We start from the raw sequence: 24,192 nt of genomic DNA on the forward strand, positions 1-24,192 counted from the left end.
AGATTTCATCTAGTCTATTGAACTGCGAAGATCCTGGAAACCTAAGTTGAGTTCTAGATAAGGCCGGACAGCAGCAGAAGAGGTATTCCATCTGTAACAAGGCCAACACCTTGTAATGTTTTCGAAAGCATGTGTATAAAAAGCATGCATGCTTTCTCTCTGTAGCCTTGCAAATGATCTTGGCGTTCCTTCTTTAATGGGTTACATGGGTTTGCGGGTTTAACAAAGTAAATTTTTTATCGATTTATCGTATTATTAAATTCTACAACATCTCTAGAATATTGTCCTAAACTTTCAAGTTGATTCGACTACGATAGTAGTTTCGGAGATACAGTCTTGAGAACTTGAGAGCCCGAGGCTAGCTAGGCTAAATGCGCCGTCTTTATAAGCGTTTTTCTCCAAACTGTGTTTTTGAAGTCGGTTGGCACGATTTCTCGAAAATCTTCATAAAATTTTACACAGGTCTTTGAGATACAATTCATAAAGATTTAAACGAAGGATTGTTTTTTTTTCGATTACATCAATTTGAAAAAAACATGTCGCGAAAGTTTCATTTTCATTTCTCTGCCAAAACTCCAATTTTCAGTTTTTTCTCTTTCGACCAAGTCCTAAGTTAAGGTTTTATTTCACTTTAGATGATCCTGTAGAAAACGCGGCGTATCTTTTTTCTGAGGGGTCACCGGAAATGGCGTTGCAATGGAGAGAATTTAAAATATTTTTTCCAAAAATTTCAGATTTTCCTTGTTAATAGGTATGTTTTTAACGGTAAAAAATTATAATAAAAAATCTCATTTTTTATATGAAGCGTAAAATTGTTTTCTCCGACCATCTGCTTTTTGAGGAAACTATAACCTCGAAGGCATTCGTCTGTCTGCGAAAAGAAGCCACCTAACGTCGCCAGTCTACAGGTAATTTTGTAATCCATATTATATAGTAATGATTTTTAACAGTTTACAGATTTTTTAAGTGTGAGGCCTGAGTCCGTTTCTTCTTCTTGTTTATTGACATAGACACCGTTTACGCGGTTATAGCCATTTCTTATGATTTTTAAATAACATTTTCGAATATGTGTGGCTTTTGGAAAAATCTGTAAAAATAGGTTTCTTCAAGTATAATAAGATTTTTTAATAATTTTATCTATTTATTAGTTGATTTTAGTCTGTTGATTCAAATTTTACACAATTAAGATGTTAGATAATCTGTATACTTTTCTCACTTTTTTTTTTTTTTTTTCAATTCATATCATGGTATTAAATTATAACAACTTCTATTGGAATGCTATAGTTGTAAAGAAAAAACCACAGAATGAACGAGAAAATGCTCAAAAGTTTTGAAATAACTCTGATAAAAGAAATATTCTGAAAGGAGTTTTTTTTAAACTTTTTTTCAATATTTATTTATTTATTGGATCTTTTTATTTTTTTAAGCGTAACAATAAGTTATAAAATCTTAAATCTATTCAAAAACAAGACAAGCTCAAGCAAGTTAATGAGACTTTTTCCTTTTATTTTTTGTTTTTATACCTGCAAAGAAATATGATGATTTCAAAGTAAAATTTAGATAGTGATGAGCTACCACACTTGTTATGAGAGCACTCGAAAACAGTGTTTCATAAGTTAGTATATTAGGGTGTGCGCTATTACTCAGGTTGGAATAAGAAAAGTAAACTTGTTTAAGGTGAATAAGTTTTTTAGTGCAAAAACGGAAACTTGAGTTGGCGACTGCAAAAAAAAAAACACAATTTGGGTAATAGCGGACACCCCAATGTACAATTTTTAGTACCCCATTAGTTGTTTAAGTCTCCACATTGTTGTAGTAATTGCAATTGTTAGCACGTGTTACATTCACAAGGCATAAATTTCTAATACCTAGACACATATATAAAGTACATAAATATAGAAACCTTATAATGGAAAACGAACTGAAAAAAATGAAAAAATGTATTTACTCAATAATTATTCTCACTTCAACAAAAAAAATGCTCAATTAATTTTGTATTATATTTCAAACTTAGTAACCTATTCAATACATTTCTTTAAATATGTAACTATTTATATACTTTAAGGCTTTTAGGTAAATACTTGAATTTATGGTCTTCTAAGCTATTACATATCATCAACAGAAAAGTCCATTGATTACATATAATGCTAAACATAGTCTTAAATTATCAACAAATAGTAAAATAGTACTTCGGTACTATGGAAATTGCTTAAGCAAGTTGTTATATTCCTTGTAGTTTACTTGAGTAAGCATAGAAGTTTCGACGGCACTTAATTAGCGTTAATGATTTGTAACGGCCAATAAATTGTTTAAACAATGTTGTCACATTATACCATATACTAGTGATTTATGAAATAATAAAGTATTAGGTTTTCACAAAAATGAATATTTGAAAATGACTTGTATGGCTTTTGTTGCGCCGAAATGTAGGCAATATTTGGTTATTCCACACACAGCGAACATTATTCCTAAACGAAGATCGTATAGTGGAGCATAGCATATAGTAAGTGTGAATAGCGTCATTCTGTAATAAGAGCCTGCGAATTGATTGGATCCCAATTATTAAGTATTGGTTAAGAACCAATTAATTAGTAAACTATAAAACTATATTTAGGCAATTATATATTGTCAACTTTAGGTACTTTTCACAACCAAATATAAAAACAAAATACAATCTACATTAACCCCAACTAAATAACTTATTTCAGCGCAAGGATGAAGAATATAATTTATATATTATATTAAAAAAATCCTGACAGCCTAACTGAACCGAAAACCTTCAAAACTGGAGTGATCCCTTGCATCCGGACAACTTGACCTAGCCAGCGTATCCGCTCTCTCTTGATTCGCTGATTCCTTCCATCGACTGCGGTACTCGCGGGTGCCAATGCACAATGGGCCAGTGGACGGGAGTGATGAGGGAATTGTAAAATTTGTTCGTTCAAGGAGCACTTTACTTTTCAATTGCCTACTCAGTCCAAAGTAGCACCTGTTGGCAAGAGTGATTCTGCGTTGGATCTCTAGGCTGATATTGCTGCTGTGCTGGTGTTGATGCTGGTTTCACGATAGATGAAATCATTTACGACTTTGAAATTATGACTGTCAACAGGGACCTGCGAGCCAAGTCGCGAATCCGTTGCTTAATGATAGGAGATATTTTGTCTTGGCCGCCAGCGCAACTGTTTAATGTAATCTTTAATATTTAGCATTACATAAAATGTTTGAAGAAGTTGGCTATTCTACTGAAAATATCTTCTCTCTTTGATGATGTTTAAGATGTTTGGAACAAGTGGCAACACCTTCAAAAAATATCCTGAACAGTATTTGTTTTCGTTGCATTAATTAAAATGTTTCAAACAAGTGGCAACTCCTCTGAAGACTATTATCATTGCATTCAATAAAGTGTTTTAATCAGTTGGTAACTTCCAGAAAAAAATCTTCAACTGTATGTTATGTCTTTTTTTGTTTACATTAAACTATTTCAAATAGGTGGCAACCAGTATAAAAAATATCTTCAAGCGTATAAGTTATTTAACTTACTCCTGGTAAACATATGAAATAATTCAGTATTCGTATCAAATTTTTTCGAAAAAAAATGTTGTACAGGTGGCAACCACCGCTTCAAAATTCTTTTCAAATAGTAGCTTTAACCTTTGCAGTGTTATAAATAGTCATATTAAAATAATTATATTATCTTTTTATATTTTTTTCAACTAAAATAATAAACAGGTGGCAGCCACCGCTTCTAAATTATTTTCTATGTATGTACATGTTCAGTTTATAACCTTTCCTTATTGGTTTTGCTTTTACTTCAAACGTTTAGTCAGGTGGCAACGCCGCAGTAAATACATCAGTTACTCTATAAATATTTTTTTAACTAAAATGTTAAACAGGTGGCAACCACATTTTTGAGCTTATATTTAAACTTTAAATTTTTTAAATTTATTTTCTTACCATTTCATATTTTATTTTTTCAATAATAATTTAATCAGGTGGCAACTCCACAGAAAATATATTATTTACCCTTTGTAATAACCAATTCAGCTATTTTATTATTATTTTTATTCTAAAAGATAAAATTTTTAAAATTTATTTTCTTACCATTTCATATTTTGTTTTTACTTGAAAATTGTAAACAGGTGGCAACTCCACAGAAAATATGTTCAACTACATGAATCCTTAAACATTTATAATAACCATATGAAAATAATTCAGTTATTTTATTAAATTTTTTTAATTAAAATGTTAAACAGGTGGCAACCACATTTTTTAAACTTAAATTAAATTTCACCTCTTTTGAATATGTTGAATTTGTTGTTTCATTACCATTTCACATTTTGTTTTTAATTGAAACTTTTTAGCAGGTGGCAACCTAGTAACTGTTTATTTGAAATTATTACACCAAAAAATAGAAAACTTAAATTGGCACTGCTTTAATTCTAGTAATGCGCTGCATTCTGCGAGTGTGACGGAATTTCGTTGCGTAACACAATTTCGTTGCAGTCGTGCGATTACAATACAGTTTCTAAACAAGCCTTATTAGAAGCAATTTGTTGCGCTTTTATTGAGTTATATTGTAATAAAAATAAAATGATGATTAAAAGATAGGCGGTGAAAAAGCCGGAACTGTGCTTGCGGCTTTAAATTTGTACTGGTACATCCTACGTACTAAATTAAATATTGCTTAGGGAAAAGTCATTATTCTTGGTAGATCATATCGCTTGCTACAAGGCATAATCTCCTACAAATTTTCAGATATCCTTATACATACATACATACAAATGTATGTCCATACATATTTACATATACATGTATACGTCGCCTCTTAAAATTTGCCACACAATTAGGGACAAATTGCTTAATGGCGGCAACCCAAAATGAAATTTTAATCGTTAATGCTCTTTCTCTCTTTTATTGTGCAATATTTATGTTTGTATGGATGCGCAATATTTTATGAAAGCGCATAAAACTCGTTTAATTAAGGACGATCTCTTACCAAATCACACACATGCGCTGCCATATGAGCTTGAGTATTCATATGTATAAATGTGTGTGTTTGTTTGTTGGTGTGTGTGAGCATTGCTGGAAGACACGTTTGCCGTTTCGGTATTCAATTACCGCATCTGTTTGCTTTTTTTTTGGCTTCTAGGCCGTAATGGCACAATTTATCACTTGCCTGCCTGCCTGCCGGTGCCCGACGCGGCGGTTATGAACCACAAGGCATGCGGGCGTCTTGGGAAGCAGCGATGAACACCAGGAAAGCCAAACGGCGGAGTAACAAGTGGCGGTAGAAGGCAGGCAAGCAAAGAGCGGCAAGCAAATGAGGAGGAGAGCAACGGCTAGGAAAGCGCGGAGTTGCTTATGAAGCTTGCGTAAAATTACGCAAGAAAAAAAGCAAAGAGAAGACGGTTTTTCAGCCAACAATGCTTAAGTAGGCGTGACGCAGAACGCACTCCATAAATCCGCGACTAATTTTCGGCAAATATTTCATAAATGACAGGCTCGCTTTGCCGTGAGGCTGATGTAGGCGCTTAGCGCTGGGTTAAAATCATCGATATGTGCATACTTTATCTCTATTGTTGTTGTAATATGTTATATTGTACATATATCCTTAGCAGCTTATTGGAACCCAACTCACGTTTCTCATATCATATTTTTTGTTGTATTTTAATATTTTTTATTAATTTTTCGCTTTCGCTCACGCACACTTCTCTTTTTATCTGCCTCTCCCGTATTTATAGCTTTCATCGACAGCGAAAGTGGCACGCTGGTTCCAGCAGCTAAACTGGCACACAGCCTCGCTGTCACGTCCCGAAAGCGGCTTCGTTTCGGGCGATTCACGTTCGGAGAAATTCCACTGCGAAGACTTCCACTACACCAAGGAGCCGGATGATTTATGCGATGAATTTCTGCTGGTCGAGGGGAGCAGCACCATTTGGACGAAATTGAGTGCGAAGAAGCAGCGCAAATTGCTCGGCATGCGGCTGGGCAAAGTGACGACATTTTGAGTATATTTGATGAAATTACACGAGAAATTAATGTGCTAAGTCGCGGCATTAGGCGCAGCATAACGGCAGTTAGTTTATAAGCAAGTAGACTCAAATTGTAAGCAACAAAACGAAATGAAACGAATGTGCGTTGGCAACGCTGACGTGCATGCTGCTAATGGAGTCAATATATTTAGAATAACGGCAGTTTATTTAGTATAACGGCAGTTAAGCAGCTGCGCAAGCTTACTTAAGTTCGTTATAAATTTTTGTAATTTTTTACACGAAAAATTAATTTTAAGTATACGAAGTTAGCGCTTGCGAAATTTACTTGTCGGTGTGCCATGCATTTTAATGGCATGCCTTAACGCCATGTTTAGAAATTAATGTCACAACATAATTTTTACTTTCGAGCATTCTCATTTGGCGAGTATTACTTTAATATTTAAAGAATAATTTAAGTTAGAAAAAAGTATACAGGAGTATATATGAGCTAATCCACCCGTCTTCGTGTGAAGTTTACTTCAAAATCGAAAAATTAGAAATTTTTGAAAAAATTACTTGACATCAATTATTTCCATCTGTGCCAAATGCATTCGGCGATTAATACGTGGAGGGAAATTAAACAAATAAATTTTGTGTGCATAATCAAATTTCTGGTGCCGAAACATTCAGAATGGTGGAAAGGGCTTCCGGTGATAATTATTCGTCGTGAGCAAATGGTTTTGATTGCTACAAATTATTCAAAGAGGGTCAAGAACACATCGACGATGAACCACGTCCAGGATGGGCATCTACATCAACTGAGCTTATCAATTGATGATCTACATGTCAATAAAATAAAGGACTTAACGCTGGAGAATCAACGATTGACAGTCAAAGACCTTACTGCTATCGTTGGAATATTATAAAGATCAGTGAAAACCATTTTGAAATATCATTTGGGAATAAGAAAAGTGTAAGCACGAGACTTATCAGCGTTGACGTCTGAGAAGAATTGTTTTCCGACTACCAGGATGTCATAAAACGTATAACTACTGGCGATGAGTCTTGGATCTATGCTTAATACCCGGAGCAGGCGAGTCGAAGACGAACCAACGACAAAGCAGGTCAAAAATCAAGGTAATGTTGACAGCTTTCTTGGATTATAGAGGTGTGGTGCACTCTAAATTCCTAACGGCCGGCTAAACTGTCAACAGAGAATACTATTTGAGTGCTATGCGTCGTTTGCGCGAACCTATTCGTAAAAAGAGGCCGAAAACTCTTGGTCTTTGCACCACAATAATGCACCGTCGCTTACTGCATTGATTCTTCGTGAGCCAAGCTTTCAACGAACACCGTATCGCAACCACCGTATTCGCCTGATTTAGCTCCATGTGACTTCTGGCTATTCAAAAAACTCAAATGACCGTGTTTTGAGTCACTTGGAGACATTAAACGTGAATCGCTACGCGCATTGAAGTCTATTCCGGAAATTTACTTTAACAACGTTGGCCCAAGTATAGTGGGCAAGGAGCATTAAATTGAGAGAAGCAAATATATTTTGAAGAATAAATTAAGAATTTTAAAATTATGAGGATAGTCTTACTATTTTTTGCTCATAGTAGTAGTATTACACAATGACATTTTGAAAATTCTAATTTTGATTACATAAAAAAGGTGTTAGGTCATAGGATGAAGAAGTACAAGTATATACAAAACAAGAGAAAAAATTTTGGCCGTAATGTTATTATTTCAATTTCAAAACCGATTTTGTTTCATTTCACACTATTTGGTCCTTCAACTGAAAAAAATATATATATTTTTTTCAATATTTCAATATTTAATTTAAAAATCTGATTTTAATTGAACTTTTGACTTTCGCGTAGATTTTATATTTAACATATGAAATTTGTGGTTGCTCATATATACTAAGGATTATCATAATTTTAACTTATTTGAGAACTAGTAATGTGTAGTGTAATGTTGGCTCACGGCTTAAAGCACAGACTAATTGCATTTATATTGTAATCGTTTAAGCATATGTATGAGCATAAACATACATATGTGTCTTTATACAAGCGAGCTGCCATGCCAAGCGTATGATAAGCTTAAAATAGCACACAATATGATTTGTTTGTAATCTAATAATGTGAGTAGTAATCCGTTAAGCATTAAAGCACATATTAAGTAACGTTAGTTAACTAAATCACTGCACACAAAACAAAGTAAAGCAAAAACAACAAAAAGAATGGAAAGCTTAGGTTTATATATTTAAAGATATCAAACAGTCAAGCAATCAATTACCGTTATGTAGGCATGAGAAGTAAACAAACATTATCAGCGCATATATTAAATTATAGAATTCGCATATTAATCATACGTCATGGCAAACCAGCACAGACAGCACTCACTCATAAGAATGCCGGTAAAGTTGAAGGAGTGAAGAAGTTAAAGAGCATAAATAGCTACAAATATAAAAGTGTAAGTATGTAAAAGTGTATAAGTGTGTGTGTGTGTGTGTTGTCAGCTGCCATTATTTGACTCACGTAAAATATGCATAACTGTGAGAATTGATGATTGCTTCCAAGTATGATAAGCATATTGAAACAAATTCGGCAAAATTATGCTAGACAAACAAACAAGTGCGCAACACAACACAAATATATAACAACAACAAAGACAAAATAACTTTTACTTGTCTACTACAATCAGCTGTGGCACAGTGTAAGCTATTTTTTTTTTGTTTTTGTTTTTTGTTTGCTACTTTTTGCTTGCGCAGAAGCGCTTGAGGGAGTGAGAGCATATACTTCAATTTGGTTTTTCATGTTTTATGCAGATGAAAAACTCATATTGAATAAACAAACAAATTGCATATGCCTTTAGTTAGCTAGACAATGTTGTACCCAGTGAACAATTTTTGGGGTGTTTAGTAGTTAAATTGTGAGTTTTTTAGGCAACTGCTATATCATACCATGACCAATCTAACTTCTACCTTACTCTCTCTTGTTTTCTTTTGTGCTACTAAAAGTATGCTATGGAAATTTCATTGGAAGTCCTCTGGTAACCACTATGTACATATATTTATTTTATGAAAAAAGAAATCCTATATAAAATTTTATGTTCCAAAAGCTTCTACTCTCTGGGTAAAGCAATATGTAATCTTTTAGCCATGTTATCAATAAGGCTCAAGCACATGCTAATATGAAAACCAACAAGAAATCATGCGAAATGGCTGACAAACGAGCATATGACTGCCGCGCGTGTTTGTCAGTAAAAGAATAATATAACATTAGGGTGGCACATTTCTTAAAATTATTTTCTAGCTTATCTTATTTGAGTCTAGTAGACTAATTGTTTTAATTTCGATAAAGTATTAAATTTTGATAAAATATTAGGTTTTGGTGAAATATTAATTTTCAACGAAATATTAAATTGTGATAAAATAATAAATTTCGATAAATTGTTAAATTTTGATAAAATATTAAATTTCGACAAAATATTTTATTTTGATTTTATTTAATTTCGATAAAATACTGAAACTTGATAAAATATAAAATTTCCATTAAAAATAAAAATTGCGATATTAAAATCAAATTTTGATAAATATTAAATTTCGATCAAATTTTAAATTTCGATAAAATATTAAATTTTGATAAGATATTTAATTTCGATAAAATATTAAATTTCGATAAAATTTTAAATTTTGGTTAAATATTAATTTTTTAAAAGACATTTAATTTCGATAAAACATTAAATTTCGATAAAATTTTAATTTTTGCTGAAATATTAAAGTTTCGATAAAATATGAAATTTTGATAAAATATTAATTTTCGATAAAATATTAAATTTCGATAAAATATTAATTTTCGATAAAATATTAAATTTCGATAAAATTTTAATTTTTGCTGAAATATTAAATTTCGATAAAATATTTCGAATTTTCGATAAAATATTAAATTTCGATAAAATTTTATTTTTGATAAAATATAAAACATCGATAAATAAAATTTTAAATTTCGATAAAATATTAAATTTTTAAAAGACATTTAATTTCGATAAAATATTAAATTTTGATAAAATTTTCAATTTCGATGAAAAAATAATTTTCGATAAAATTTTTAGTTTTAATAAAATATAAAACATCGATAAATAAAATTTTAAATTTCGGCAAAATATTAAATTTCGATAAATTAAATTTCGATTTTAAATTTTGGTAAAATATTAAATTATTATTAATTATTAAATTTAAATCAGTACCATGACAATTTGAACCACCCTAACAAATCTTCTCATGTCTACGGCTTGAAGTTACCCACACATGCATATTATATTCCCATATACTCATAGGCAGACGTATTAGATAAACATTGTTGTGGTAGATCAAATGTGTTTCAATAATGTCTGTACGCACGCACACGTACACACTTAGTTATACACACACACAGTTTCACACTTTCCCATGCTCAATCTTTCGTATTACATTGGCTGCTATGCTTTTTCTTTGCATACTTATAGGCGCTGTACGTGCTGATGCCGAAAATAATGTGTAGTTATGAGATATTTTGAATTTTCAAGAAAAAATTTACTTTCGGTGTACTTATCTGCATGCATTCACACACACACAAACACATATGCGTGACAATGTTTATTTTTGCTATTTCGCATTTTTGAAGAAAATTGTGCTTTCTTCGAAATGAGACTGCCAAATACTGATTAACGGATCAGACATTTATTTAAGCAAGTAAAAGACTAAAAAAAAATGGCAGTTTTAATGTAGATTTTAATTTAGGTGGCTTTTCAAATATTACAGTTAATATGAAATTTACTATATGTATTCAGTGTTAAGACTTTTATATTTTTGTACGCTAGCATATAGACACATCAGACATTTGTATATTCAGAGATAAGATGTTAGCATAGAAAAAGTCGGAAGTCATTCTAAAGTTAGTAACATAAATGATGTAAACTTATTTAGAAATAAATATACATATGAATACATACATACATACATACATAGTATGTATATAGAAATATACATACATGTACATTAGGGTCTTCGTTATTTCCCAAATTGATTTTATTTTTTGTTTGCTATGCCGCTTTAAGTTTCAGGTTTTGGTCTAAATAATCATCTAACGTAATTAATAACTTTATTTAAATCGTGCCTATATCATGTTCCGCCTATACCATAAGTTTTGTCTTTTTGCTTTAAAAAATATAACCAAAAATTTTGATAAAAGTCTATTCTAATAAAAAACTTTCTGTTCTACAAAAAAGTCCTGTTCATTTCATAAAAATATTTTCCATAAAAACATTTCTTTTATAGTTATACGCAGTTAAAGTTATCCATCAAATGTACTGAGCATTCATGCAAGTGCCTTATAAACTCTCTGTTGCGCATACGGCATGGTGTACTGTCTATGGCTGCGCAGCGCATTTGATGTAAAACTTTAACTGCGAATTGTTTTATACAAAAATTTTATGTCAGACACTGAAACATAGGCAAAAACCAAATCAACTTGGATATAAGGGACACCCTAATATAAAAATATGTATGTGAGACTACTCTTCATGAAAAAAAATAAGAATATTATAAGAACGATTGCGAGTACGAATTTCGATTTTCCATTTAAGCTTCTGATTATGATTTTAGAAACGAACGCAGCCATTTAAATGTTGAGACTGAAGTTCTTTTTTATGATTTGGTAATAATGCGCTTGGCTAAAGAAGAGAAAGCAAGCATTAAAAGAGCACTCACACACATGTATGAATATTTATTGGTGCATATTCACTGAAAGCGTTATTGGAAATAAATTGATGCTAAATTTTTATAAATTTATTATTTTACTTCAAGAAAATATTTAAGTTTGAAATTAAAATTTTTTTTTTCAAATTCTCTTCTATAACTATTTCCAAATATTATAATAATAAATTAAAAAATTAGATAAAATAAATAAGAAAATATTATAAGAATATAATCACAATAAAATAAATAGTTTTTTTTTATGATTATGATTTTTATTATGTGTAATAACTTAAGAAGAAACGAATTACAGTTTTTATAAAATTTTATTCTACCTTGTTTTATTGAAACAGCTATGAGCTTATTTCGAGTTTGCGCCAGCATTTTCAACATATACAAATTCAGTAATAAATAAACTCCGGTTATATGCTATAATAAACTAACAAGGGCATACTTATATAACTAAATTAAAATGAGATGTTCTTGTGTTAAAGTACTATGTAACCTTAACTCGAATATTTTCAAAGCTTCATAAAATGTGATCCAATCGTGTTAATGTTATTAGTCTCAAAATAACGCTTTACCATAAGAAAACGTGTGGAAAATCATGAAATGCGGGGGCTATTTAGCCACGTACCGGTTAAGTCACCGGTTAATTATCCAACAGTGCTAACAAAAATTTCTGTTAAAGTTTCTACTATATGAGTTTCTTTAAGCGCAACTGTGTACGTGTGATCATTCAACCTTTTCGTAATCTTATGAGTTGCCGGGTAAGTATGTGTTAGTTCGCGCGCTAATTGTTTGAATGATCGGCATCAAATCTCGACTACCCCGAAAGAGTCTTTTCGTATTTTCTATTCTATTCTATTTCAATAGATATTATTGAAGTCATACATCTCCAGTGCTACAAATCACATTGTGTGACACCATATAGTGTTGGTAAGTTCATATTTTAAGCTTCATTTAACTAGAAAAAAATTAATTTCGGGGAAGTTGAAAAAAAAAGTTACAACTGTTCAAAAATTAGTGGAAATATTAAAAAAAATTTTGAAATTTTTGTATAAAAAAGGGAAGAATGCCACGCAAGCCACCAATGAAATTTGTGAAGTTTACGGAGACGATGCAGAATCAGTTCGTGTAGCACAAAAAGGTTCGCTCGCTTTCGTTCTGGAAATTTCGTTGTGAAAGATGCACCTCGCTCTGATCGACCTATCGCTGAAAAAGTCGATGAAATTATGGAAAAGATTGACCAGGACCATCACATGAGCAGCCATGACATCGCTAAGGAACTTAACATTCATCATCAAACGGTTTTGATTCATTTAAAAAGGCTAGCTACTAAAAATAGCTCGATGTTTGGGTACCACATGAATTGTTGTGAAACATTTAATGGACCGAATTAACATCTGCGATACTTTGCTGAAAACGAAATGAAATCGAACCATTTCTGAAGCGAATGGTAACAGGAGACGAAAAGTGAAGCAAACACGACAATATTGTGCGAAAAAGATCATGGTACGAGTACAAGCATGGTGAAGCTTAACAAACGGTCGCAAAGCCAGGATTGATGCCACAAAAGGTTATGCTGAGTGTTTGGTTGGATTGTAAAGGAATCATCCACTATGAGCTGCACCAGCCTGATCGAACGTTTGATTCTACATTCTAATGTCAACAACTGATGAGATTGAAACACGCAATCGAAAGAAAACGGCCAAAACTGATCAACAGAAAAGGCTTCGTCTTCCGGCTGGACCACATACATCTTTGATGACACGACAAAAACTGGGAGAACTTGACGGGGAAGTTTTGATGCATCCAACATACAGCCCTGACCTTGCACCATCGGACTACCATTTGTTTCGGTCAATGCAGAACTCCCTTAATGTAGTAAAGTTGGTTTTAAGAAAGGTCTGTGAAAATTACTTGTCTCAGTTTTTCGCCGAGAAACCCGAAAAGTTTTACACTGATGGAATAATGTCTCTAGCGGAAAAATGGCAAAAAGTGGTTCGACAAAATTGTACATATTTGGTTAATTAAAATTCATTATAAATATATAAAAAAAAATAAGTTGAAGTTTGATTAGAAATACGAAAAGACTTTTTCGACTACTACCTAATACGCTTTAATTATAACAGGTTTCGTCCTTTTCGTAGACGACTAGTAATTGAATATTTTATAGGTCAAATAATTAGCACAAAGCTCTCTGCAACAGCGTGTGACAACCATCATTCACTTTTGTTTAGTATCCAAAACAAAGCTTAAGTAAGACATCCGCCACTCATTTGCTGAGTTCACCTAAAGCGTTCCAATTAATTTAATGACAAATTCATGTAGAGTGGCAAAGCCAGCAAAGTGACAAACACACTTAGCTTGCAACAAGCAAAAGACAAAATGGCAAAAAGCGGAATCGAGTTTAGCCTTCGAGGGTTAAAATGCATGACAGCGATGACCTGAGAAGTCAACGTGACATTCGCCACTGAATTTCAAGTAAATGATATGTAAGTATGGTAAGTAGTTATGTATGTATTGTGAGTAGGTATCTATGTGTGCAGTTATGTATGTACTATAAGTAGGTATCTATGTACGTAGTTGTACTGAAGATAAATGATGGGGATTAGTTGGTAATTTGTTAGGTCCGCTGGTGGTCACTTCGTCACATCGACTCGGTAGCTACTGGAGCCATTAGTATTTAAGCACATGCATATATACAAACATTAATCACTGGGGCATGACTTGATTGCCAGCTTCAGGCATGAACAGCAACATTGAAAACTAACAATCAACCAATGAGCAATTGATTTTCGACGCTGCGGTACTTGCTAGCTGATTAATTGTTTGTGAGGTTTATTAAGGCATGCGAAGACGCTGGAGAGCGTTCAGTTGAGCTATTTGCTATTAAACAGCCGGATCACACTCACGTAAGGCTTAAAGTTCGACATGACGATGAGTGTAAAAGGTGACGGGAATATGGAGCAATAGAGTCATCTCACTACGTACTCCTTGACGATTAGATTTCACTACTTGAATCACCTCTTCCGACGACAGTCCGAAACGGACCCGTATTTTTTATCCGTCCAAGGGCTGTCAACTCGGAAGAATTCTGCCGCTACAACATCAACATTTACTTGAAGAACTCATAAGGATCAAATTGGTGTTGACTGAAGAATTCAAATTTATAGTTTTATGATGTTTTTGAGACGTTTTGTAGTAAAGACAGTAGTTTGAGAACTCCACACTGAAGCCTTTAGGTGGAAAAACTGAAGTAATGGAATTCTCATTCTCTGCCGTAATTTAAATTTTGTTTTTTTTTTTTTTTTTAATTTCAATTTTTTTTAACAATTAATTTTTGATTTTTTCCCAAAAATGCGGACAAAATTTTTCTGAGGTCGCCATTTAGTTAATTAAGAAAAATTATAATTATTTCTTGTCCTTAAAAGTTACTTTTTTCAACCTCAAATACACACCAGAAATCCTTTCGCTAGGAGTTCTAAGGCAAATACGGGCCATCTTAGTCTCACATTCAAGACAGACATTTTTTCAGTTGGAAAAATTTTAAGTTCAAGTATTTTTAAAACCTCTTAGTACCTCAGTGATTAGTAAAGCAGATACTAGATTTGCTGAAATTCACAGATAATAAAATGAAGCAATAATTATCACTATCAGAAGTATATCAAAGTAGTGTTTATACTTCCATACTTTGCTATCATGAGTTTTGTATCTGCCCCAGGCTAGAAACGCTGGATTATTGTAGAAGCTGTCAGGAGATCTATAAAACCTCTACTGTATTGGAAGACTCTATATAAGAATTTTTATTTTACTCTATATAAGAAGAGAAACGCAACTATCGGTCGAGCGTTTCTTGACGACGTCTCGGAGATTGCTCAGATAAAACTTTTCATATTAACGAACTTCATCAGAGGCACGGGATGTTTCAATAAGACGACAATGAGGTGAGGTGAATTTAGTCCTGGTGCTATTATAATGTGTCGTTAGATAGTCACTTTACCCACCTTTTTATATTTTTCTATTATATAATATTAGTTCATTCTGAGAAGGAATTTGACAATTACAAGGAACTGCTTTTTAATTACAAATTTGTTAAAATTTTGTTTTTCTTCCAAGAACTTAAAAAATAGCAGTTCGTGAAGCCATAGCCTCACTTATGTAAATTTCCAGTTTTGATATGCTCTTCTCCGCAACCACCTTAGCGAACTTATTATTAGAGTAAGCTGAGTTCACGTATGACATCTAAGAAAATTTATAATTTTTTTTTATTTTACTTTATGCCCTTGTATAAGGTGCAGCAGCGACAGTGAGATAGGTACAAAGAATGCCGGCCAACAAGATAAGCCGAGCAATTTTCGTTAGAAGCAGGAGAATTTATGAGCAAAATAAGCGGTAGCCGCGCCAAGCGTTGCAACCCACCTACACTCTTCACTACACGCCGTCGCTGGTCAACGCGCAAATGACACGAAGAAGCACATGAAAAATGAAGGCCTGAAAAACTAAAAATGAAGTGAGCATACGAAGGCAAGAAAGTGGGAATGAAAAATTCTGCGCGGACATTCGCCAAATGCCTATCACTCAAGCTTGGACGCTACGAGCGAAACATACATTTTCAAACGTGTAATTACTCGCCGCCCGCTCGCGAAGCGCAGCGAAAGTGAGTAGCATGTGACATTTTGTGCCAAAACGATTGTGTAAGGACATTTATAAAGTCACCCGTTGGCAAGGTGGTTCTGCACGCCTCACTTGTGTGGGCGTAAGGCCGTGTGAGGTGAAGAAATGAAGGAAATGAAGCATAAAAGGACATGTCACGTCGCTGCGCTTTTAGCGTTTACAACAGTTAGTTGGAAATTTATTTTTTGTTGTTATATATTTTTTACAAAACATATTTTGACAGCAAAATGTTTTTTGGAGGTTAGTTAACTGACAGCCCAGTAGGAAATTTTTGAAAGAATATACTTATAAAAAGTGAAAAAAACAGAGGAAGAAAGGAAGGTATAAAGAGAAAGGAGGCGTAAAATTAGAGATCTCGTTTTAACAGTTGAAATCTACGAGTGGAGTAAAGTTTTCACTGAAACATACAGTTGAAAATTTGACGACAGAAATATTTAATGTAAGACGAACTCCACACTACCATTTTAAGGTTGTTAGAGAATTAGAATTGGTTCCAAACAGTGAAAAGAAAGAACGACTGGGGCGCTATTGAAAACTCGGCTATAACTGCGTATGCAGTGTCTACGCCAATAAAGAAAAAGAAGAAGAGAATTTACTTCCTATCCTCTTTATAGATTTCCTTAAAATAGGAATGTGTGTTCAAGCTCTCTACGCGGGACATAAAGGGGTAGCCGGAAATGAGCTAGCAGACAAACACTAGCCCACTCTGCGGCAGCGTCCAAGATGATAGGACCAGAACCATGCATCGCAGTGGGGTTCCACACCCTTAAGGAGCTGCGCCGCACGGAGGAGAGAGTGAAGAGAGAACATCACTGGCAATAGGCAGCAGGAATACGCCATTCAAAGCTGCTTCTAGGAGGGTACCACCTCTCAAGGTTCAAGGAATCGTTCCGCAACAACCGTTTTTCCCTGATTTGGCTCCTTCTGACTTCTGGCTAAAGGCCACTTATTCGCGCGTTGCATCTTCAGATAATGTAAGTCTTCGCTTTAATATTGATATCAATGAAGAAAACAACTCTGATTTATAGATTCCTAGGCTGAAATCACTGAGATTTTAAGGAACATTTCATATGCTCTTGAGTTGGGTTCAGAGTCTCATCCTAAGCTTAGTTCTATGGTTTTGTCAGAGCCTGAGTTGAAGAGGCTCACGTTTTGGACTGCGCCCGCGCTAACACTTAGAAGCAGACATTTGGGTTTTGACCGTTGCATACTACAGGCTTCTGTGTACTGAATACTCTTACTTCTTGGACCTACCTTACGTTGCGAAGACCTCAATGAGCACTTCAGAGTTTCTTCACAAATTTCGCTTTTTATCGTTATGAGATTGTGATACCTCACACATTGTAATAACTCATATGAAGGCAAGAGTCTGCAAGTGCTTATCCCAAAATTTTCCGACGGGGTCTATTTTCAAAAAAAAAATTAGCTACCTGTAGTATAAAGTTTCTGCACGCGATTATACTCAAATGCAAACTGCGAAGCATATATGTCGGTGCACACATACATATATGCAAGGCAAACACATATACATTTGCATATGAGCCCAAGTATGCTTGTCAGTGAAATTTTTTGTTTACTGTCCCCGCTACTCTGAACGCGGCTGTGTACCGTGTAAGTGGGTTCGACGCATTTATGCCACGTTAACGCCTATTTATGACCTCAAACACACCTACCGCACACACACACACACATCCAAACACATTTTCACAAACCGAGAGCAACGCGACCGCCCATTTGGGGGCAATGCGGCTCCACATCATCACTCATTCCCCGAGGTGTCCCGGCTATTGTTTGCATTTCTAAGTGAATGACAATGAATGACTGGGATCAGCGTCAGCGCACACAAAAAACTGCCAGCTAAGCGAAATAAAAATGTGGCGGAAAGTGGCAAAAAATGAAAAGGAGACAAGCGAAATGGCGCAAACATGTTATTGCGCCTCATAAACAACGGCGGAGGCGCGAGCAACAGTGGGCTTGGACGGTGTGGAAGGACGCAGTAGCAGCCGCGCAGGCGAAGCAACAATTTGTTCACACATATGCACACATACACACACTCACACATCCATGCATAGGCGAATATGCATGTACTTAGACGAAAACAATGGTTGTGGCTAGCACGGGGGGTTGGGGGGGAGTCAAGGGGATGGTCAGTGACAACAATTCGCTTCACTTGCTTATTTTCCAGTTGGCTGCGGTCTGGTAATTATTAGTAGCAACATAGTTCGGTCGTGAATACGGTGCACAACGGACGTGTCCTGAGCTGAGTCTCCTTTGCGTACAGGCTCCTCACGGCGGTGAGTCGTTTTGAAGCCATCATCACAAATCAAAGTGCTAAGGAAACCAAAAAACTTATTTAAAGTCCGAACGAGCATGCAACAGGTAACCGACACGGTCTCCAGCGACAACTTTGCGGGCGCTGCAGCTTCCGCAAGCGCAGCAGTGGCAACCACGAACTCGGAAACAACACAAACATGCTATCCAACAGTCACTGCCGCTGGCATTGCCACCACTACTGCCACAATCGTTCAACCACCATCGACACTTTCATCACAGGCAGCTCCTCTAACACTGCCGCCGATCGCCACTGCACTCAGTGCAATGGACATCTTGTCACATGTTGCACCAACACCTGCCGCCGTCGACATGGTGGCCACATCTTCCGCCTCACCACCGCCGCCGTTGCCCGCATTGCAGGCGTTGGGTGAGCGGCGTCGCGTACGGCCAGCGGGTATACTGCGTTTGGATATGAACAAGCCGAGACGTTCATCAGGTGGTTCCGTCGAGTTTCGAGCACAACCGCAAATGCTCGGTGAGGTAAGTCAATAGCAACAATTGTTTCTGGCATATTTTATTGTAGTTTTCAATGCAATTGCGTGAAATCGATTTGGTTTGTAGTTTTTAACTTTCAAATGTGTGCTACATTGGCGAAAAGTTGTCTTAATTGGGTCGCATGTATGTGAGTTAAGGAAATATGTCCCTAATCAAAATTATATAGAAGTTCTTGAAAGAAGTATAATAGTGTTTTACTGGTATATTCTCCAAATCTAATGGTATAAACTCGCGTAGATAGTGTTTGAAAATAGAAAAGCAACAATTTCAGTTTGGGGAACAAGAAAAAATCTCAGGTTGCCAAACCTGTTGAATACGGTGGTCGATCGATGCTATTCACTCCGTTTTAAGCTTTAAATTCGGTCACAAATGTGGCTCGTTGCGATGGTGCATTATCATCGTGTAAAATCCATGAATTGTTCTTCGATAATTCTGGCTGCTTTTGACGGATGTCTCAGCCAAACACCTCGAAACCATCAAAGAGAACTGCTTATTGACCATCTGTACCTCCGAAACAAGTTCATGATGCAGTAAACCACGAATATTGGAAAAAAAACATTGAGCATCACCATGAATTTTGAGCTTTTATTTCGGTTTCGGTAATCAGAGGGTTTAAGATGAGTAGGTGATTAGCCTTCTGCATCCGAGCCTAGTTCCGGGACTGCCGGTTTCGCCTCTAGGCAGGCAATGGCGTAGGAGTTTCCTCCTCGCAGGTGCTAAGGTTATACCGCCTTTACTCGGTCGTCAGAGCCTCGTTCGTAGTGAACAGGGGGTACCGCGCGAAGGTGAGGTTGACGTTTGGGAGGGATAGGCTATATATTCGCATCACCAACCCCATTTGCCCATTTTTGGTATTCGCTGAATGGGCCACCCCTACCCCATATTCCACCTAGGAACTACGGGAAAATATACTATATATGTATATATATGAATTTTGAGCGTAGTTTTTTTTTTTGGTTTCGGCTCGTTTTTTTCCTCCATTCCGATGATTGTTGACTTGTTAGCATGTCAAACTCATAAAGACCTGTTTACGGTACTCTTTTTGAAAAAAATTCGGCTTTATCGGGACGATTCGAGCAAGAACGCATTCCAAACCCAAAATCATTCCAACGGACTCGCGAGAGATGTGGAGCTCTTTTGCCATCTCTCTAACACTTGATTCACGATTTTCATGCACCACAACCTTCACTTCTTTAATATTTTCATCAGTTGAAGAGGTCGAAGGTTGTCCTGGAACGAGGCATGTCTCTCTCGACCGTCTTTGAGGGTTTTGTACCACCCGTAGGCTTGTGTTTTTTATAAAACTGAATCGCAGTGAGCTTTTCCCAAGATTCACAACGAATCTGCAGACAAATTTTTTGACAAATTCTTTGTTCGATATTTTTATGCATTGTAAATATCACAACGCTTTATTGAGGTGTGCCGCCTTTAGTAACTGCTGTAAACAAACTGGTAGCCTGATCGCGCTCGTATTCGGCACAGTAATTAAGAACTGTCCCATGATCTTAGCAAAATACATTTTTTTAAATATAATTTACCTGGGGAATTTAAATTACAAGTTCCGGGTACTTTTTTGATACAAGGTATATATGTAAATTATAAGCGTTAAAAGTTAAATCGATTTAGCCATGTCCGTCTGTCCCTCTGTTTGTTTGTATAAACGCGAACTTGTCCCTTAATTTTGAGATGCGATCAAAAGTTATGCTCTCGCCCTGTAGCTGCCATACAAAGTGAACGATCGCAATCAAGTGTCTGTAAAGAATCTTTTGTATTTGTTCAGGGTATTAGAACTTTTGTGTAATCGAAGTTACCGTTTTTTCTTGTTTCATATTAGGGAGAGAAACTTATTTCGGATTTAATTCGGAAAACGCTCAAATTTTCAATCAAAAAATCTCAGCTCAAAATATTAGATATTTTTAAAAGTCAGGCACTGGTCTATTAAATTAATATCGCGTGTTAAGTTTCTAGCAATTTTTCGAAACATCCTGAGCAATATGATTTGCCTTCCTCTTCGTAAAATCAAAATACCACACTTACTTTAAAACACTCTTTTAAACTCATTTTCACATTTTGGATTTACCATACCATTTCTGTATTACCACGCAAGCATTTGTCTTACATCAATGCCGACAATTTTGTTTTTTGATGAAGCCATTAAGTTGGGAGCCTGCTTTAGAGGGTTCAAAAAAGTCGTTTTTTTGAGGATTACTTTGGGAAGAAAAGAAATATGTTATTAAAGCAAAATTTCTAGGGTTTATAATTATATATTTAAGCATCATTTGTAGATTTTTTGGTTACGAAATATTTGATATTCTGCCTTTGGGAAGCAATTGCCCGATGCATCTCGCATGTGCATTTGTCGAACGGCGGGCAGGATGCAGGTCGCAATTTCTATCGGAAACAAAAAATTCAAAGAGATTCATATTTTTTAATAATTTGTCTTCTAGTTAAACTAAAAAAGTTCCGAAAAAAGTGTAAAATATTCGAATTTTTTTTTAAATTGAAAAAAGTGGTTTTTGACCAAAAAAATTTTACTTTATGTTGTTTAAAAATATGTTCAAACTTGACTTTTCTTAGTTTTTTTAGTTTAAATAGGAGATAATTTAATGCCAAAGATAATAAACTTTGCCCCAATTCCATACGTCGCGCCGTTTAGATTTTTTTCTATCCTGCAAAACCGAGAAATCGCGCGTCACAGTTTTCGCTTTCTGCCTAATTGCTCATATGTATATCTGCTAGACGCTCGGTCACTATTTTCCTTCTAGCTTCGAAAATATCTCAAATTCCCATCTAAAACTTTGGGGACATATTCTTAGATTATTTTTAAAGAGATTTAAGGGGGTATTCTAGTCTAGAAATGCCATTTAACGGCATTTTTTAAAGTCCAATAAAAAAAAACTAAGAACATTTTTGCTATCCAATTTTTTATCAGATATTTATTGATATTTTAAGAATACAAAAAAAAATAAAAAAAAAATGTGTGATAATTTGATTAATTGCGGCGTGGTGGCGTGGCGGGGGTTGAAAATAAGGGTGCGCCCTTCCTGACACGATCGCAACACTTTGGGTGATCTGAAAAAAAAAAAACATTTTTAAACAGTACAAATGTCGCTATCGTCTGAACTAGGATAAATAAAAAAAAAAATTTCAGTAAAAAAATTGGCGACTATTTGAATTTTTTGCCCGTTTTTTGGCAAAGATCAAAATTTTTTAAAAATAGTAAAAATCAAAATTTTTCAATAATCCTAATTCCAACCATAGAGAGATATATAAAGAAGGTCCACACTAAATTTCAAGTTAATCGGTTAATTAGAACTTGAGAAATTATGTCAGAAGTGTTGAAAGTAGTAGTTTCGAGAAAAACGCGATTAAGGATTTGAGTCTAACTGCAGGCAGTCTATACTTACATTACTAAAATAGCTATAAGTCGGTAAATAATAGGAATTTTTAAAATTGCTTTGGGGAATATATTCTTAAAGGTCCAGTTTTTAAGAATATGCAAAAAAAAATCGATTTTTTCAAAACTCTAGACTAGAATACCCCCTTAAGCAAAAGCAAAAACTCGATTTGAAGCTTCCAAATCAGGCTACCCCATTAAGCCAGAAGTGGGCCTCATTTCGGAGAACGTGAACTTGCATAATAATCTCGTTGGACCAACGTGACTCGTCAAATAATGAAATGGCAAAACTTACTAAACACGCTGACAGAATTTATTCAACACAAATTCATAAATAAACCTGGACGCCAAAAGCTATCAAAATCACGTCGTCCTATTGATAGACGCTGTCGTTTTAACATTGAATTCACTACCGAAACTCGAGCGATGTACTTAATTACAAAGTGAAACTCATCGATACCATAATATCTCTACATTTTCCAATTTAGTTACCTGTTTACTCTGATCATGGCATGTCAACGATTTATTTAGAAACTCGTTAGTCTGAGGTCTGGGTTCCATACCTACAAAATGGATTAAAGATTTTCAAAACTCATTGTCGACTTTTACTGTCCTACTGCCCAACAATCTAGCGTGTGGCTTCAAAAATTCGCTGAAGGCATTAAAAGCCATTCCAGCCGAGGCTTACAACAAGCGCATGGAAAATGAGATAAAGCGTTGGCATGCTTGTATTGATTAGGAGCTCATTTTGATGACAAAACTAAAGATTTGCGTTAAAGCACCCAAAAATGTAGTTTTGTTTGTCAGTCACGGACTTATTATATTTTTTCGGGTGGTATTGCATGAGTATAACAATTGGACATTAGGATATTATTTATCAGCATAAAAGTGGAGAGCATACTGGTTAGTTGCGCTTTCCTTCCAAATATCCAAATATAATATATACTGCATAGTAAAGAGACGTAACATGTTGAGAAGGCTTATTGATTGTTAAAGCTGTTATTAGTGGGGGGAGCTACCATTATGGCATTTTTCAAATATGTTCAATCAGGTAATTAGAATGAATTTAGCGGCAAAAAGTCATTAAGAAAGTATACTTCATTTATTATTAGAAATTGAACAAAAACTAATAAATTTTACAGCCCTTATTACCTCAATAAGAAAAAATGTACTAAGAGAGCTATACAAATCTTTCTGAGAAAACATCTACATATGTATTAGTACCTAACTAATCGAACTAAAAACAAACAACTAAATCCGTCACACAAACAATTTTGGAAAGAGCAATTTTCAATTAGCTAACCGGAGAATAAGAAAGTACAATAGTAGTACGCGTTGAAGTAGAATTAATCTTTACTAGCATTATTTTTCCAGCAAACTGGTCACATCATTTCAGGGTAAGCAGTTGATCATATTGTAAAATGAAGATTAGTGAGTGTTCATTTATCCTACAGAGTAAAAAATTTGCTCTTAACAACAAAAAAATAGTTTACAATTCCTCTTGATGTTCAAAATACGATCTGTTACACTTGAATTGTCTTATTGCCGCATGTCGTGAGTGGTATAAAATATGT

At 34.7% G+C, this 24,192-nt stretch overlaps 2 protein-coding genes across 2 annotated transcripts in view; both read left to right on the forward strand.

The window, feature by feature from the left end:
• Positions 1-7,774, forward strand: part of LOC126761066 (capon-like protein) — a 324,975-nt gene extending 317,201 nt beyond the window's left edge. Inside the window, exon 10 of the mRNA XM_050476992.1 lies at positions 5,742-7,774. Coding sequence (XP_050332949.1) covers positions 5,742-6,008 — 267 coding nt within the window. The 3' untranslated portion in view covers positions 6,009-7,774. The remainder of the gene's footprint in view (positions 1-5,741) is intronic.
• Positions 7,775-18,762: 10,988 nt separating this feature from the next.
• Positions 18,763-24,192, forward strand: part of LOC126761827 (transmembrane channel-like protein) — a 60,913-nt gene continuing 55,483 nt past the window's right edge. Inside the window, exon 1 of the mRNA XM_050478236.1 lies at positions 18,763-19,206. Coding sequence (XP_050334193.1) covers positions 18,763-19,206 — 444 coding nt within the window. The remainder of the gene's footprint in view (positions 19,207-24,192) is intronic.

The sequence above is a fragment of the Bactrocera neohumeralis genome, chromosome 6 (genome assembly GCF_024586455.1).
Source record: "Bactrocera neohumeralis isolate Rockhampton chromosome 6, APGP_CSIRO_Bneo_wtdbg2-racon-allhic-juicebox.fasta_v2, whole genome shotgun sequence".
Taxonomy (NCBI): Eukaryota; Metazoa; Arthropoda; class Insecta; order Diptera; family Tephritidae; genus Bactrocera; species Bactrocera neohumeralis.